General features: G+C 39.0%; 1 protein-coding gene across 5 annotated transcripts; it reads left to right on the forward strand.

Moving 5' to 3' along the window:
• The first annotated feature begins 377 nt into the window (after positions 1-377).
• stra6 (signaling receptor and transporter of retinol STRA6) lies at positions 378-18,683 on the forward strand. 5 transcript variants are annotated; one of them, XM_044192527.1, is made up of 20 exons: positions 378-538; positions 671-751; positions 2,285-2,565; positions 3,978-4,386; positions 5,792-5,858; positions 6,879-6,961; positions 7,840-7,973; positions 8,497-8,663; positions 9,511-9,636; positions 10,330-10,397; positions 11,492-11,562; positions 11,659-11,720; positions 12,168-12,330; positions 12,516-12,591; positions 13,019-13,152; positions 13,560-13,677; positions 15,041-15,142; positions 15,233-15,396; positions 16,103-16,240; positions 17,699-18,683. In XM_044192527.1, exons 4-20 carry the CDS (start codon positions 4,316-4,318, stop codon positions 17,935-17,937), a joined length of 1,983 nt encoding a protein of 660 aa, XP_044048462.1. In that variant the 5' UTR covers positions 378-538; positions 671-751; positions 2,285-2,565; positions 3,978-4,315; the 3' UTR covers positions 17,938-18,683. The 5 variants fall into 5 exon arrangements, with proteins under 5 accessions (XP_044048462.1, XP_044048465.1, XP_044048464.1 ...); XM_044192530.1 differs by having other exon boundaries at positions 2,500-2,565; XM_044192529.1 differs by lacking the exon at positions 2,285-2,565.
• The last annotated feature ends 285 nt before the right edge of the window (positions 18,684-18,968 follow it).

Consider the following 18,968-nt stretch of genomic DNA (forward strand, 5'->3'; position numbering starts at 1 on the left):
ACAGGAACTGTTTGTTATGTTAATGCATCTTTGGCAGGAACAATCCCCTCTTTGGCCAGAAATGTTAACAGAGCAAAAAACCCAGCAGGTTGTCACAAAGGTCATACACAAGCACAAACTTATACCTTGGGTTATAAGCTGTTTGGCCTAAAATATTAGATTTCATCCAAAAAGGCCCACCCAAATGACAAAGGCTTTAGCCTAGGCTTGTTTGCTTGTAATTTCAATAATGAATAGACTGCAAAATGTCAGAATACTCACTCTTGACTTGACCACATTAGTCACCTCTATATGTTTCACAACAACTTTTCCTTAGTTTGCATGCAACAGCACTTTTATGATGTTCTCACCACAAGATAGAGTCAGGTCAAAGTCCAGACCGACCAGACACTACATGTGAGGTGTCCAGGAAAAAAGAAAAGTTGAGATTGTTGTCTGGTTTGTGCAATTACTGAACTTCTCCAAGGTGGGTGTGTGGTGGAAAGTGTCATTTAAAATTCTCCAAACCACGAGACAGACAGCACAAGATTTACACAAGGTAAGGTCTTACATTCAAACTACAGAGCATGTTATAGGCTGCAGTATGTTCATATTTGTCAAATATGTTCAGGTAATGCACAACATGGAGTGTAATTAAAATGTATACATTTCTGGCCATTGACAAAACGAGCTGTTGGTGCCAGCAGTCCTGTTTTGACATCCATCGACCTTCCACACCTTCCTGGCACTGCAGCACGCGTGCAGACAGCCGGTAAGTAGCCTTGGATCTCAAAGTGTATAAAACTGATTAGCCAGTGTTGCTGAGATTAAGTACAATCACAATAAAACAATCTTCTCTTGCGAAACTTGCCAGTCAGTGACAAAAGTTGAGAAACGTGCATGGTCATTTGCATAAAATACACATTTAATTCCTCATGTAAATGGCATAGTCTAGTACATGTGAAACAAAGAGGCACAGGTGATTAAGTTACCTGTTGCGGCTCTCAGGCTCAAAGTCCCTTTGTTGTTAGAAGATCAAGCTCAACTTCAAAGGCATGAAATTTGTCCATGATGTCTTTGTGAAACCGAATCCAAAGGCAGGCATGCTCATCTGTGGGAAGTAGGACAACAATAATCTGCCTGCACTGTTAAAACTCGTTTAATGCAATCATCTGGTGGATAAAGGCCTACATGTTTAATGCAGAAAATAAATTTCAGTTTAATGATTACAGTGTGGAAACTTCTGGGTTCCTCAGAGTCCCTGAGTGATGATATTATGGATATGAAAGTCAGTATGAAAAGGATCTTAGCATCCTAAATTAACAGTGTTTTAGCAGTACTAATGCTCATGGAGGGTTGAGCCAAATTCAGGATGAGCCAAGAACTTTTAAAGGAAGTTTATATTCATGCATTGAATTTTTTGTACATTTAAGCACTGGAGGTAGGCTATTTGTTAACTGAGTCTCTTTCATGTTTGATCAGTTTGTGGATGCTTGACTTGTCACTGTTGATGCTGTTTAGATTGTTTAAAATGGATTAGTAAATCAGTAATTCAATTATGGTTGTTTTCACAAGGCCCATGCCTAATATATTTTCTACCAAAGGGCTTTTGAGCTGACTTCCTAAACCTGATACAAGTGAACTGTCTGGCTCAATCCAACTGCCTCTCTATTATGTAATTATAACTGTTCAAAGCATTCTTTGTTCAGTGACCCCTTTATTTGCTAGGCTGCTTTTTCTTCGGGAGCACATTTGATTTGGTGGCTTACTATGCTTGAGAAACCATGTTTTCTCAGGAGTGTTAGGAGGGACATTTTGTTGCTTTTTAAAGAAGTGTGACTGTAATCCTGGCATAATGAGCATATGCTGACATGGAGGCAGTGTTGCAAAACTGATTTAGTCTCAGCCAGCTGCAGCTGAATGCAGGAATGCAGACATGTTGATGTTGCACAAGATATATATATATATATTTATAACCTTTTGTGTATATAATGGTGCATGTGAACATAGAAATGTGAGCACATTTGCTGTTGCTTTATTAACTTTTGCAGAAAGAAAATAATTGGAGCTAGGGTGTTGGCATGACCCTTGACCTTAGCCTGTCTTTGTAGCACTCACATGCTTTTGCTTTACTTATGTTGGAGGCTCTTTGTGATCATTTTTGCCTCTCTTTATACTGTTGTTACTGTCATTAATTCTCTTGAATTCAGCAGGAAAAAGTCTGCTGCCCAAATCAGCTTTTCTTTCACCTAAAAAATAAGTAATAAGTTATATTCCTGTTTTGAGATTTCCTTTCTCTTGTCAGGAGAAATAAGAAACAACAAAAGAGATCATCTTAAAGAGAAGAAAAGGAGAAGCAGGATATAAAAAGGAGAAAAAAACCTGATGATATCAAAACTGTGATGTAGCAGAAATTAACCCAAAATTCTGGTGTGATGGGCAAGTATTTTGTTTGTGAAACACCCGTGCTGCTAGACTCTGATGGAATTTAATATGTAACAGAGATTTGTCATGACTCAGGAGTCAAGATCCAACCTGGTGTGATGAGATGAGCCAGGTCACACTGTCATATGAAATATAAGACATGTAAGCAAACTCATATAATGTTCTTTTGTTTTGTAGCCAACAATTATTCTGATTATCAATCAATCTGTACATTGATCAATCAGTCTATGAAATTGCAGAGAATAGTAAAAAAATGCCCATTGCAATTTCTCAGAGCGCTAGGCAGCATCTTCAAATGTCTTGTTTTGTCTGACCAACAGTCCAAACCCCAAAGATACTCAATTTACATTGAAAAAAGCTGCCATTTCTCGCATTGTAGAAGCTGAAATCAAATGATCTTTGGACCTTTTGCTTGGTGAATGACTTAATCATTAACAAATCATCAAAATTGTCAGTGATTAATTTTCCGTTGCTAAACTAATCAATTAATCAATTCCTGTTAACAGAAAAGTAGGAGAACCATAAGTGGTCTGTAACAAGATTTGTTTATCCATCAACAGTAAAAATAGATTTTACTTTGGTGCTTTTTTTGTTTTGATTGAGATGGCTGTGAATGGGGTGAATTTGTTCTCTAAGGCAAATTTCTGATATTCTGAAGTCTACTCTCCTTTGTAAGTCCACACCAAGGAGAGTTGTCCACATTTATTGTTGAATATCATTTGTGCCTCATGAGCTAACAAAAGACACCACTAGTATGAAAAAAAAAAGCTTAGATGAAATTCCTGTCCTCGGGGCAGTGTGATTGTACCTATTGTTAAATCCATTTCATTCACACATCATGTACTCATTCATGTTGAAAACATAGATTTACGCCTCTCTCATTATATTTGTATGATCTTTATCAGTAGTTTACAGGATTACCTAAATTACCTGTTGTCACATTTATGTTAAACCATGCTTTTATAAGAATTGTTAAAATAACTTGATACCAGTGTGGCAAATTAGAGATGCAGGCATCTGGTTTAGAAAAATATTTCCACATGAATTTGCCCTTGGACATCTTTATCTTAATTTATCTGCTGAAGACAAAGTACTGGGTTAAATGAACCCTTCCTTGATCCTAATCAAGCTGAAGGTGCAGAGCTATGTAATGATGTGAGGTGTAGTCTGACTGGCTGTTCTGAAAACATGCATATTTCTTCCATCCTGCTCTATTTGGTCCATGATGTTGTACTGGTGATTTCCCCTGGATTCAGTTTTGGTAACCTTTCACTAATGTAACTGAACCATGACTGAAGGGAACAACTTGAGAATTTCCCTGTTATCAACGTGGAACTTCCCTGTGATAGGAAAGGCTCATCGCTCCCAGCTACCCACACAGTCGAGTTTTATAACTCTGCACACCTGACCCCTTCAACCACCGGCCACAGGTCCAATAACACAACCCCAAAAGTAGATGTAATCCCAGTAAGCTGCAGGTGCCCTTCCAGATTGGCTGCACAGATCTCCACATTTTCCCCTCCTTTCACACACTCCCCCCACTTTTTCCCCAGGCTTCCAGTGTGGTGGCAACCCTCAGCTGAAATAGGGCCTTTGCAGGGTGGAGGCAGCAAGCTACAGCCAGGACCTGTCACATTACTCTCAGCTCCACAGTGGGACGAGGGCACCTGAATACAGGCTGTGAGGGAGGGTAACAGAATGTGAGTGGAACTAGACCAAACAGGCAAACAAGGACGCCTTTGCAGTAGCAACAGAGTCTGACTTGGGACTTTGTAGACACTTTTTCCTCTTGAATCAAGGGGAACGCAGCTGTGTGTCACTAGAGATTGTGGATAAAAGTACTCCAGCTCCTCTGTAAGACTTTGGATCTGTTTGAAAAAGAGACAGCACAATGGATAAGGATGCTCTACTGGACTATGAGTATCCAGACTCGGATCCTCTGCCATCCAAAATTGAAGCGGAGTAAGTACATTCTTGTAGTCTTTCTGAGGACTTAAGATTAGTTCTTTTAGACTTAAATGTCTGTCACTTAGTTTAGTTTTGTATGCTTTTATTGTTTGTCTAAAAATTATTATTATTTATTGTCTGTCCATTGTTTCATGTGTGTTAGTACTTGTACTTAAAAAATACTTTAAAAAGTCTGAACAATTTTGCAGTGAGATACAGCTCTCATTGAGATATTAGGTGACACTTGGCACACGTCTGCAGTGCCAGTGTGCAGTCTTGTTTCTATTCAGTTCACTTGTCATATTACAGTAGAGGCTGTCTCATTTTCATCCCTCGAGAATACAAGTTGTGTGGAAAGCTGGTAGGTTTTGCCCATAGAACTTATTAGAAAAAGTATGAACAAAACATGAGTGCATTCAACCAAAAATAACTCACTGTTTAAAAGTTTTACTGTACATTTTTGTCAGCCACAAAACATGAAGATGTAGTCCACGGTACCATGCAAAGTTGTACATAAGATCCAAAACTGATACTGGGCATCATTCTTTGCTCCTGGCCCATCCCACAATGCAGCAGGGCACATGCAGTATTTCCAGCTAGTTCTTTTTGGGATGTTGTCTTACATCTAAATAGTTTTTCCATGTAAAAATGTCCCCATGTATACACTGGTACAGAGTGATTTATAGAAAAATTATTGATATTTAATAATGGCTTCAGATTTGACAGAAATACGATGGAACAAGTGTCATTTATCACCAGCCGCCATGTTTAGCTAATAAACCGTCTGGCTGTCGTGTAAATTAATAGACTGTGTTGAGGTGGTCTGAAAAGCTCTTGTGTGGCCACTACTGTAGCTCACTATCAGTTTTAGCTAGCTGATTTGTAAACACTAAAATGTCCTGCTGCTCCTCCTCTTCAGCCAGCTCTGACTACGGAAATGTGAATTTTGACATTGACAAATTTACAAATGGTCGGCTCTCTGAGTGCCAAGTTACAAATTCACCCACTGTTTGGATAGGTAAGAGACTGTTGTGAAAAATGTCAAAAACATCCATTCTGGAAGCTGCCATCTCTATGCTCACAGACCATAGAGTATGTATAGTATTTTCCTAAATAAGTCTCCCAACCTGGCCTTCTGTGAATATCAGAGTTGTAATTACTACCCCATGACCAGGCATTCCTGCTCTTCAAGTATACGGGAACGTGAACATAGGCAATTGTTGTTTTCCTGTGTCACGCTGATTTCCAATCCGTTTAAATGCAAATCTCTGCTGCAGGATTTCAGGTGCTCCTGACAGTGACGTGTGAAAGGTTTAGTGAGGTGTAAGCCTGTTCAGTGTCTCAAATAGCTTGAGTCTTTAGTTTAAGTTTGATTGTTTTGCTCATGTGTGAATATTTTGTTCCTTTATTTTTTTTTTAGAATAATCCTTCCGTGTGACCCTACTGCTGATGACAGGCTCTACCATATATGCATCACTACGATATCTGTAAGTCCACTTTACTGTTGGATTAACATGACATAACATTACACTGTCCTGTCACTCACTCATTCATTCACCAAGTGTATGATATCACACCTTGCTGTCTAATTATCTCCACCAGTCTTCTTCAGTCCTTGCTGTTTGTTTATCTATTAGTTAACAATTATGTCAAAAAGTTGTGAACAGGTTTTAATGAAATTTGGTGGAACATTGGGAAAAAATTATAGGATTCTGACACAGATCCAGATCCAGATGTGGATCTGGGGCACAGGAAGAATTACTGGAAGGATCCACATTATGAAATAGAGTGTTCTTGGAAGTTTTTGCTTCTCATTAAATACGGCACTTACTTGAATCATAAAAAACAGTCACATGTAACCCATAATTGCCTATCATGTATTTTTGATGGAGATCCTGACACAAAAATGATGGCTGAACATATCTAATTTAGACAATGGTGCAGCAGTTATTCTCTAAGTCATTTCCAGTTACATCACACAAATAAAGTAATACAAATGCAAAATGAATGTATAATAATTGAGTGCAGAACCACCAATTTACCATATTAGTAAATCATTGTCACTCAATATGAGATCCAGAAATGTTGGCTATCATTACCATTTTGCTAACTATTGCACATAAATATTTGTGTTGTCTCCTGCCATGTTTACATAATGATGTTACTTGATATTCAGGTTCTCTTCTTTTGATATCGGTTTTAAGATGGTCTTGGTAGTTGGTTCAGGCAGGCCCTATTTAGAGCAAGACAGTTTCCCCAGTCTTATGTTTCCTAAATGTGTTACAGGTCACGACAGGTCATTGAACTCTCACTGGTCAGTGATCCTGACTGATGACAGTTCATTCAAACTACATCCATGGGGAGCACTAATGAGACACCGGGGTTTGGCCTTTTGTGGCATCAACTCATTTTTAGTGTGAAGCCGGATGAGGCCTGAACCCTGAGGAATCCACAGCTGCATGCTACTCTGCAGATAAGGCTAACTGATGTATCTTCTCTTCTTGTAGCTTGTTGTCATGCTGATCCTAGCAATTTTAGCCAGGCGCATGAAGGTGGGCGACAGACAGAAAGGACTCCCAGGTTTACTCAGGTGAGGCTGTATCTTATCTATTTTATCTCTCTTTTCTGGAATGACATAAACATCATGGTTGAATGTGAAATCAATTAGCTGCTTGCTTTGATAGGACCATACTAGTAGTTTTGTACGGTCTGGCCCATTAAATTGTACACAGTTCACATCACTATTGACCATTTTGCAAAGCATACGGCACATTTATAGATTGATTTCATATTTACCTGGCAGTTGTTGACTTCCATTTATTTCAGTATCATATGTATCGTGTCAATGTGGTAGTTTGTCATTTTATATAGGCAACTTTTAGCTAATTCTTAAGTCAAGGATGTCTGGTGTGTCCCAAAAGCACTGGAACACACCAGCAAGGAAACGTTTTAAAGCAGTGCCTTCTTGCAACTTAACTGTAATAGCACAAACGTTATCGGCACTAATTCACACTCTTTTGACTGGCTGATGTACCCTTGAGCAATTAACCCCCAAATATGCTCCAGTGGAGCAGCTCACTGGCCAACAGATAAAACTGTGGTTATACAGGGTTTTTGGAGGTGGGTGCTGGTGAGGCCTTTCATGCTCAGTGAATCTTCCCTGGATTAATAGAGGTTGAAAACTGTGATGAATCTTCCTATCTCAAGCAAGTTTTTTTTCATACCAAGTTGATTTTCATACTATACTGACATGAATGGAAGCAAAGGGCAGCCTGGAAGGTAGAAAATCACATTAAAATGTCCAATAAACTTTAAGTCAGAAGTAATTAGTTTGTAGTTTGTGGGCTAAAACTTAAAAAATGCTTAGATGGTCCTTTTGAAGTGAGTCATTTCTGGTCAATAACTGTTTCATCCACATGTGAGGCTGGTAACATGTGGGCTCTAAATACCTGCTGCTTGATTTCACAGTCCGGTCAACTTCCTAGACCATACGCAGCACAAGGGCCTGGCAGTGGCTGTGTTTGGAGTGCTCTTGTGCAAACTGTGGGGCCTGATCGTGTCGCCAAACCCCCTCCCCTTCACAGCAGACACAGAGAATAAACGTGAGGAGGTCATCTTTGTTTGTCCTGCACTACCATTAGCTGCATTCACTTCACACAGATTGTAACTCTTCTATGGCCACTTTTTTAATGTTTATCTTAGTAGTTTCAACAAGTGGACAAAAGAAAGATTCTGTTAGGAGATTAGACAGCATCAAATGGATAAATGTGTCTCCATAAACATTATTTTTGTTAAATATCTGTGTTATGTAATTGGATTATTTTGTGTCCATCTGTCTCTGTTATTTTCGACTTAGGAGTTTGATGGCAAGCTTTGTAAGAAGCTTTTTTTTTCTAAAATGAAGTTACATAACAATTGACTGTAAGGAGTCGGTTCCCTGCTACTTTACACAATCCCCAAACAGCACAAGGTTCAGCAGAGTAGAAAATATAAAGGCAAGTGTAGAAGTTAAGCAGAATCAGTTGTCAAAGTTCCAGTCTTGTGTCACATGGTTCAGTAAATCATAAATCAACATTTATTCCTTTTGATGATCTGGTTCTTCACACACCTTTTTTGTATTTGCAGAGAACTGGGTGATTCTGGGAGTCTTCTACTACCCCGCACTATACTACCCTCTCCTGGCATGTGGTACTTTACATAATAAAGTTGGCTATGTACTTGGTAGCCTCTTGTCATGGACGCACTTTGGAGTTCTGGTCTGGCAGAAAATTGACTGTCCCAAAACGCCTCTGGTATGCAAAGATGGTTTTCAATACCGCTATGAGTTCCAGTGCATCTGCTTTTATGGGACAGCAATAGATTTATAAGGAATAGAGTGCGTTATATTGTCTAGATTGTCACTGGATTAATTGTCATTTTCTTTGTAATGTGTCATCTGTCTGAGTTTTAAGGATTATTTCAAAGACAAAGCTGATTTGTTCTGGTCTGGAAACCCATTGATTACCAAACAAAGCTGGTCTGTAGCATATGTAAGAGATGTGATTTGAAAAGATGAATATTAGGCTTTTCAGCTTTATTAATGGACACATGGTTGGAGCTTTAAAACTTACACAACCCCAGAGTTTGTGCCATATCCACGTTTTTATGTTTTCTGTGCGATGAATGGCTACAACTCGAAACAATTTGTTCCACTGTCTGTTGGTCTTAATCAAGAGGCTTTGTCACAGTTAATCAGTTTAGTGTGTGTGCGTGTGAGAGACATCCAGTCTTTGGATGGTTTGTCTGTTTTTTAATAGTGGTGATACTTGTCTTTATATCCCACTATGAGCAGGCACACACATGCTGCAGTGAGCATTTGAGCTGATCTGCAAGACTGAGCTTAATCACATAAGAATACATTTTACTAAATATTATATTTAGAGCAGTATTTTGTTCTAAACATGGACAAAAGAAAAATCACACTATTAAATCCCAGTCTTTGGTATATAACTTAAAGCAGAAAGATTTCTAATATGTTAGCATTTTCTCTGGCACTAAATCATAAAACAACATGCAGACTCCCACCACAACACACAATGCCATTTGTGTCTGTTTTTTGTGTTGATAGGTGATTTAAAGTCTTGTTTTATTCCTTTGCAGATACACAAACACTACTCCCTTTTCTCCAGCCTGCCCCAGATAGCTTGCTTGGCATTCCTTAGTTTCCAGTATCCCCTTCTTCTATTCAAGGGCTTGAAGGGCACTGAAAAGAACAATGCTACAGAGGTAAGTTTTGATCTCAGCGATGTTCCTCTGGCAAGTCTGGCTCAGGATGGTTGTACAGCCCTTATAGCGCTAATTGTTTGGCCTGCTTACACATATTCACATAAGGCTGAACTATTAAAAAAGAAAATCTCACTAAGACGCACATTTCTTCTGAATCTGTGCACATGAGGAACTATTATAAGCTGCCTGCTAGGGGCTTATCATGCTCATAGAGTCTAGGCTGAGGGAAAATGTGAAGTCCAACGCAGCGTGCCAGTTGCCTAATCATTTTAAGTAGATTTGACGTAATTGGTTTACGTTATGTTCTTGATCAGATTATGAAAAGGTTGCCTTGTTTTTTCACTGACGAGACACAATGCTGTGTTTATTTGATGCTAATCTCAGCATAGGTGTGACAAAACTGAACTGGGGTGAGGCGATTGCCTGGAGCCCCCATCCTGCACCCCACTGGAACACACCTGACACCATAAATCTTCACAGATACAGAAACTTACCTCAAGGAGGATTAGTTTGTGAGCAATGCTTTTTCCATATTAATAATTACGAAATAATTCAGGAATATGAAGGCCCAACTGAAGCACCTGACCCCAAAAATCTGATCCAATTCATTCAGCTTTCACACTGTCCTAGCCTATTTACTATTAACCATTATCATTTGGTTCCATACATGGTTGCTGTCCATTTTTCTATTAGGATCTCAGCAGCAGCTACTATAAAGACTATGTAAAGAAAATGCTCAAGAAGAAGCCCACCAAAATCAGGTGAGAGGTGTAGCCTTTTATGAGGCTTTATGAATACATCTGATTTGCTGCATTATTACATGTTATGTTTGTCTTTTAACATCTCTTCAGCCAATACAACAGCTTGTTGATTTTTTGTGTAATTCTGAGTTTAAACACAGCTGAAGGGGGAGCTCTTTTCCCCAAACAAGAGACTTGGATTTACTTAACTTTAGCCTTTATTATAGACAGTCAAGAGATGACCAGAAATGAGAGAGAGAGAGATGCAACAAAGGTCTGGACTTTAACCGGGGATGTTGCGGTTCATGGTCGGCATCTTAATCATATACCCTAACAGACACATTTGTGGGGACTATGGTAGAAGTTGTTTCAGCTACTCTTTTTTTTTGGCACCTATTTCCAAACGGGCAATACCAAGGGAAAACCCACAGAAACTCTAGAAATGTGCAACCCTGTGTCTGGGTTAAGCCCATTCTAAACTGTTCAAGGGGTGCAAGATAATACTATTTAATATAATGGATGAACTTACTTCTTTCATCGCTTGTAGTCCAGCCTACATTTGAGATCATGCCCTGCCATAGGTCCTTCCTTTATCTCTTTAATCCAAATTAAAATGACATGCAAAATACATCTATTAAAATAGAAATGTCAATAATAGGGAGAGTATCTGAAGGAAACAGGTTGCTGCCCTGCTGAAGTGTCCTTGACACTGAATCCTGATTAAAGAGAAGCCCCTCAATGAGAGAATGCTTCTATGATGATCAACAATGAGTTTCTTTGTAAAGAACTTGATTAATCATATCTGCTGGGCAAATGATAAAAGTAAATATTTCCTCATACAGTCAGTGTAAATGACTTTAATGATGAATTATGAATGAAATGAATGTCATGCAGAGGTTGTTATCATGGTAAATGAGCTCCAGGAAATAATGCATTATTTTCTTCCATTTGTAGAGAATGTTTGACTCTTGCATAGAAACACATTTTCTTAAATTTAATGCATTCAAGAATGATGGCAAAATTGGCTCATTCCGTCACAAATGTTTTCTAATTTCATAAATTTGTTGAATTGTGGTGTAAAATGCAGCATTTTAAATGTGTACCTTTCACCTCAGCACAGAGACACCCAAGCTCCCTCAAAGAATAATTGATGCTGTGAAGTCATACATTTATACACCAGAGGAAGGTAAATATGTCGTCCTGGTCTTGTGTTATGTCTGGTCTCATGCCTTCAAGTGTTATCTCCTGTTACATTTTTATAACACTTTATTTTTTCAAACAGCTTTCCGTTTTCCACTGAAGTTGGCTATATCTGGTGTAGTGTCATTTATAACCCTGTATCAGGTAATTACCATATGTACTATTAGACTATATAATCCAAAACAATCCATAACATAATAGATAAGGACAAAATGATCATCGCATACATAATGTAATATGTCTACCTCTGCTTTAGATAAAAACCTTAAAGGCATAGTCCAGTGTTGATACTCAAACAACTACCATGTGATTTAAAAAAGTAGATATGCAACACTGTCTCTTAAATCTTTATTGACCATACCCAATCATAACCCTGACATTGGCCTAAGAAATTCAGTCCAGACTCATCAACAGATTACATTTTACACTACTGTCTCAGTAGACTTTAAGTGCTACACACAGTATTCACCTGATAGTAAGCTGATTATCAGCAGTTGATGATCCAAATACAGCGCAGGCCAGTTTTAATTTTCACATCTGTAAAAGCCATTTCATTGCCATGCTAGGGTAAGAGTTATTTGTTTTTTTTAGGTGGGTCTTCTGCTGATCTCTGCAGTGGTGCCATCTCTCCAGACTGCCCGTTTTGGAGTCAATGAAGACATCGCCAACCTTTTAGCTGGCTTCAAGATTGTGCTGTCTCCAGACAAACATGAAGTGATCAGAATAGTGGTTTATTACATGTGGTGTGCAGAAGGTGAGTGAAAACAGAAAGCAGAAGGAGCCATTTAGTGAAATGAGAGATGCAGAATATATATGTATTAATTTAGTTAGATCACGTTAGACTCTTAGCACATTAACATGGCCGTCCTCTTGTGCTTGTTGCACATGACATCTTCCCACAGTAAACAACCTGAATGTCATGCGCTCTCTTTCTTGCAGTGTGCTATATCTCAGCTATGACCCTGTCTGGCTTGGTCAACCTGGCTATGCTCATGCGGTCTATGGTTCTGCATCGGTAGGTGTGAGAAAAGAACAGTGTGTAATAGCTGTCTTTGTCTTATTTTTCTATTCTCTTCCCAAAGTTTCCAAGAATCGAAAGCATGCTTCGCATTTTGGGTCCTTTATTATAATGTGATGGTTCACAGAGGAGTTATTATAACATAATAGAGTACTAATCATCCAGACAGACAGAATAGCATTCACTCTGCACTAACTGCTGCTAGAAGTGATAATGGCTATTGAGATAAGAAATTAAATACTGTGCCATTACCATAAATTACATAGTATTAAAAGAAATGGGTTTCTGTGTCGAGTATTGAATTCGGTCGTATCCGATGCCTAATTACCTCTTTAATTTACTATGTAATTTGTACATTTACTGATGAATCAGTTTATATATTGCATAGTGCTGCATTGTCTTGATTGTGTTTTTGATTCTGTAGGTCAAACCTGAAGGGGCTGTACAGAGGAGATATCTATAATGTTTACAACTGCCAGAGAAGTATCAGGGCTTCCCGGCCAGCACTGGTCTGCTGGATGGGATACACCAGCTTCACAGCAGCTCACATCTGCATCGGTACAGCTACACATTGAATACTAAAGGAAAATAATATAGATGATCCTGATTTTTTTCAAACTGTATTTCCAGTATTCTTAAATGTTTCGATCTCTTTTGTTTTTATTTTTGTTTTATCACTCTTATCAGAAATGCTGCTAAACCTTAGATTTTGCGTATCATATGGTTTGTTTTGTACAACTGAATACAGTACTATACTCCTTAATAAATTTGATTTGTAAAGATTTGTTAGGGTTTTACATGAAGTTCATGAAAGGAGACTTTCTGTTCTTGAGGTTTCCAAAATACAAATTACCTCTCCCTTCACTGGGATATGAGAGAGGAGTGGATGTGCAGTGTAGATTTGTTGGATGCCAGACAGGGTGTGAGCTGTTGGGCCCTGAAGCTCTCATCTCTTTCCCCTGCAGGCATGATCGTCCAGACCATGGTGTTTTTCCTTTGTCTTCTGATCGCTGTCTTCCTCATTATCATACCAATCCTGCACGGACAGAATCTGATCCTCTTTCAGATCCTGTGGAGCATGTGGTGAGTGTCCTCACATCTCTCACTCATTGAACTTCTTTGTCCGCAGACTGTATGACTAAGGCATAATAATTCCCTGCTGTAACATTGCTGTTGTCATGCGAAAACCTTATAACTTCAGTTGTAGTTGTTTTTAATGTTTTGACCTGTGTGGGAAAAAACCATCAGCTTGGCCAGATGTCTTCAGGTCCTCTCACAAACTTTAATTCTTCTTCAATAAAACACTTGAGTCGAATAGAATCCAATGCAATATAGATTTTACTGTAATATCAAAACAAAGAGGGCAGAGAGATATGACTCCTGGGAAGAGTGTCTTTTCTGTCTCTTAATTAGACAGAAAGAGTTTACCACAAAACTTCCCAGGCTCTGTTCAACGAAATACAAACTTTCGTGTGTTGTTTCTGGATCATAAATTCAATGTTTCTTTGATTAAAATGGAGCACATCATAACTCCAGCACCCTCTGACTTTCGGTAAAACACATCAAAGCCCACAGCAGTTGGTATTACGTGTGTACAGAGAGCATGCACATTTTATTCTCACAACTCTTATGTATGTCCATCAACTGTAGTTACTTAATAATAATAATAATCTATAGTATATTCTAAACTATATGAAAAATAAAGGCTTTGTTACAACACTATATGTATTAATCAGGAAACATATTACTTGCGATCAAAGAGTGAGCTAATTCATGCACTAGCAACACAGGGAAGGGGAAGGTCATTCTGCCCTGTGTGCTCCAGAGTGTTTAAGAGTGCCATTGCACGGGAGAGGCAGTGAGTTTCTTCATACAATGGGCACCCTTCCACAGGGATATAGGTGCACTACAAGCAGGCCGGTGCATTCATTTAGCAACACAACCTCAATGATTATTGAACTTGGTTGTCTATATATGTCTGTTTCAAAACTACATATTCAGTGTCCGACCAACTGTGAAATATGGTCATCAGTTCTTGAGTTATGGCCAAAAACGTGTTTTGTGAGGTCCCAGTGACCTTGAACTTTGACCTTTGACCACAAATTCTAATCAGTTCATCCTTGAGTCCAAGTAGACATTTGTGGCAAATTTTAAGAAATTCCCTCAAGGCGTTGTGAGATATCGCGTTCACAAGAATGGGATGTACGGATGGATGCACGGACAACCTGAAAACATAATGCCTCCGGCCACAGCTGTCACCGGCGTGGAGTCATAAAAGCACTACATAAACTCAAAAATGCATGTTGGTCAATGTAGAACTGATGTTTTCTTAGTTCCTGAAAACTTGACACCTTATAGTGGTCTGTCAGTTACCAAATGTTTTTGTGCCTTCTCTCTTTCTTGTATCACCGCAGGAGATGTTTAACTGTTGATTTTGTCCTTTCAGGCCCTTCTGGCTGATGATTCTCTTGGCTGTGTTGCTTCAACATATCACCGGCAGGTTTTGCTTTATCAAAAAAACAGCAGGCACACGAGACCTAAATAACAGGTGATTTACTGTATTTGTGTAAAAGTGTTTTACTCTCAGATAATTGCAACATATTCCTGTATGTTTGATGCATTCTGTCCTATCTTACAGGGGTAATCTGTTCCTGCTGACGTACCTGCTGTTTCCAGTCAATGTTCTGATCGGGGTGCTACTGGCACTGTGGCGCATGATCATCACAGCCCTGTTCAACATTGTCCACATGGGACGCATGGACATGAGTCTTCTTAACCGCGATGTGGAGGCATTTGACCCAGGTGAGCCAGATATTCTGCACTCCGTTCAGATCAACACAGCCACAATGTGAATGTCTGGTATGCTGACCAGGCCAAAGCATTAGGTCAAGTTCAATGTCATATGTATTAAAAATATATCATCATATAATGCATAGCTTGTACGTTGGCTGTCTCACCTGCTAAATTAGCTCTGGGTCCATTAAATATGTGTTCAAATAAAAAGCAACAACAACAAAGTATTTCTAGGGAATTCAATTATATTTTACATTTTCCTACTGTTTTTTCTTCTTAGTCTCAGACACACAATGTTAACATATTCATTGGTATTAACATCGTGCTGTTACCTTTGTAGATGCAACTGTGTTGTTTTTTATCACTCTCACTGTGGAGGCTTAAAGAGAAGCAATTTTCTATGAGCAAATGCACTTTTACTGATCCCACTTAGAGGCCAGAAATGTGTATCCTATCCACTTTACCCTGCTAGCAGCTCACTGCAGCTCGTATGATATCTGTATTCTGTGCAGTGTATGGGACTGTAATTGCACACCGATCTGAAATGGCTGCAGATTTAAGACATCTGTTGTCAGGAAAAGCAGGTGGTTAAAAAAAAGTGTGATTGTGTGCCCATTATGTGTGATTGCCTCAAAAACAACATGGGGTGTTGTCCTATGTGTTTATTGCTTTTGCCCAGTCAGAGTGATCCCCCCCTCCCTGTGTCTGTCTGCAGCCTACCGCTGCTATGCTCATTATCTGAAGATCGAGGTGAGCCAGTCTCACCCTGTGATGAAGGCTTTCTGCGGCATCCTGCTGCAGTTTATGGGCCAGGAGAGCAATGCTGCACAGAGGTCACGGGACGCTGAAGAGGGTCTGTAGCACAAAACTTGCATCATAGTCTAGACACTCTACTCATTTTCCAGGTGCTAATGATTCAGCTTGAGTGCACAATGACTTGGTACTGTGGGTTCAGTTTATTCATACATTTAAAGGATCAGGCTTGTGTTTTTCTCAGTTGTTCTTATTGTCAGCAAATCCCACGAAAAGACCAAAACCAACAATACATTAGTCCTTCTAATACTTTCTGACTTCCTTACCTTGTCTGTGGCACTGAATCCCAAGCACGTTTATTTCTACTGAAGACACAAATCTTTAAAAACAGGTCACAAATATATAGTTTATTTTTAAAAAGGGTCAATAATTTCCTAAAACAGCTGGGCGCTGTAGTTTCCATAAGTGTCCATATTTACGGTAATTAAAAGAAAATGTCACCCAGTGCAACAATGTGGCTCATTGATGTTGTTTTTAATTTGTTTGGACAACAATGGAGCTCTATGGCACAGATGAATATAATATATACATGTATCAGGCTTTGGCTGCACAGGCAATACTTATTAGTAAGATCAATTCATTGTTGGTTTTGTTTTTATATTGCCAGTCTTATCCTTTAAAGATGAAAGGTAGATTCATATCTACATTAAAGTCAGTGTGACTTCTTTAATTTCTCCAGGGAGGTTTAGAATTCAGTCGTAGGTCACTAATACATAATCAGATCATAGCACCGTCTTGCACGCGCTGAAGAAATAAAAGCTTAGCAGTTCTGATTTAATATGTCAAGAGCAAATTGAGTTTCACTGTGGAATAATTTACAGTCCTGCTGCTGGTCTCAATCAAAACTGTCATAAACTAATCAGCTGTCCTTATGGCATGCCCACACTCGTCTGAGTCCTCAGCCTTTGTCACCAAGAGACAATGTGGTCATATACTGTAGGTCGCCGTAATACATATTATTTAACTAATGCAAATGAAACCAATGTATTATTCATGTAATTTACCCAAAATATGAACAGTTACTTTAAGGCTGGTTGCTGATCTGCAGTGATGGTATTGACTCTAACCGGAGGTGAGTGTTAGTCACCTACACGTGTGGTGGCAGGAGGACATACATTATAATGAGGAATTAGCAGCAAAATGCATCTAGAGAACAATGCATTATCAGGAATAATCTATTGTATTACAAAGATTAGTTGTCGAGTAGCTGATTACACAGATGAGCTACGCTAATTGCCTGCTTCATATTCATGTAGCCCAAGGGGCTTAAGCTTTCAGTGTGTTAATGGCAAGCCCAATATGCTCCTACCATGCTTAGAGGATTAGAATATGATTGCTTTCTATTATTACTCTTTCTGTAGTGTCTAGCTGGTCCTGGATGGCCTTCAAAAGAGTATTATCCCATTTCCAGTTAAGATTAAAAAATGGTTATTCTTGTATGATGTGTGTATATCTATGACATACCGTTGGTGCTATCACGATGTCTCAATGTCCTCAGGGATCCAGCTGGTCCAGCAGGAGAAGATACAGCACAAAGTGTCCATTGCCAAGAGAGCCCGCAGGCACTGGCAGCTCCTCTACACCCTGGTCAACAACCCCTCCCTGGTGGGCACCAGGAAACACTTCCAGCATCAGACCACAGAGAGCTTTCTGAATGGAAGCCTCAACCGCATCACCAAGGAGGGGAGCAAAAAGGAGGCAGCAACCAAGGAGGCAGAGGCCGCTGCCAGCAACTGAACATGAATGTGACCCTGATTAAGAATTGACTGCAAAGTCACTTTTGGTTTTGGGAAAATTCACAATTTAGAGATATTCACCAAGCCTTTCCTGTCTGGAGATTGTGTGTCCACTTTGTGCTCTTCATGTTTCCCTGGTTGTTTATATGTGAGGGCCACAGTCTTCTGTCTGATGGGAAAGCTTATGTGGCACTGACCTCCATCTATACACACTCGTTATGTGTAATTTTCAACATGTTTATGTGCTTATTTTGGGATAGCACTCGTTTGCTTTATGTTTCAACCTGTAGTTTAATCACATGCTTTCCAATATGTTGTTATTATCATATAGGCCTAGTGCAGATAATGCAAATGTGTAGTTGCCCAAACTAAACACATGGATGTGCAATCCACTGAAGCATCCTTTTTTAGATGTATTATTAATAAGTAGAACATTTCACTATTTATGAATTTACAGAATGAGCTGTTTTCAAAGACTGGGTAATACATTTCTGTTTTCAATTGTACACATTTTGTGTAATTAACAATAACCTGTGGAATAGGAACTACCAGACAACTGAATCTGTTTGTATTTTCGGTTTTATTTGTAGATCTTTAAAAGTCCAAAACCACTTGCAGCAACCAGTGTTTTCTTATTAACATTACATCGTTTGTCTCTGCATTTACACTTACAATGCTGACTTTTAAGTGAAAATACGAACACCGTATTTTCCTTCTGATTACTGTGAAAATAAAACTGAAACAGAAGTTTTGCCTTTTTTCAATCGTTTATGTTATTATTAGAATATTTCATTCTAGTTAATTTAGGATACAATTTATATAGGCTATATATATTCATAGTGTGATGCTGCCGTGTTGTGTTGCGCGAAATGAACTGAACTGGACCAAAATTAAGACAAAGGGAGGCTTTGTATTCAGCGTTTTCAATCGCAGCAGTTTTTTCTTTGGCTTCTGCATAAGCACACTCCCCAAAATCCAAGAGAACGTCTCTTTTTATCTTTTGTTAGAAAATATGACAGAGACATCGAAGCA

This window comes from Siniperca chuatsi, linkage group LG4 (genome assembly GCF_020085105.1).
Source record: "Siniperca chuatsi isolate FFG_IHB_CAS linkage group LG4, ASM2008510v1, whole genome shotgun sequence".
NCBI lineage: Eukaryota > Metazoa > Chordata > Actinopteri > Centrarchiformes > Sinipercidae > Siniperca > Siniperca chuatsi.

Bases quoted from the DNA above. Each gene is read 5' to 3' on its own strand.
- stra6 (XM_044192526.1), top strand. From the start codon at position 639: ATGTATACATTTCTGGCCATTGACAAAACGAGCTGTTGGTGCCAGCAG. The intron at 11,721-12,167 runs GTAATTACCATA...TGTTTTTTTTAG, and splicing joins CATTTATAACCCTGTATCAG to GTGGGTCTTCTGCTGATCTC. The intron at 12,331-12,515 runs GTGAGTGAAAAC...TCTTTCTTGCAG, and splicing joins TTACATGTGGTGTGCAGAAG to TGTGCTATATCTCAGCTATG.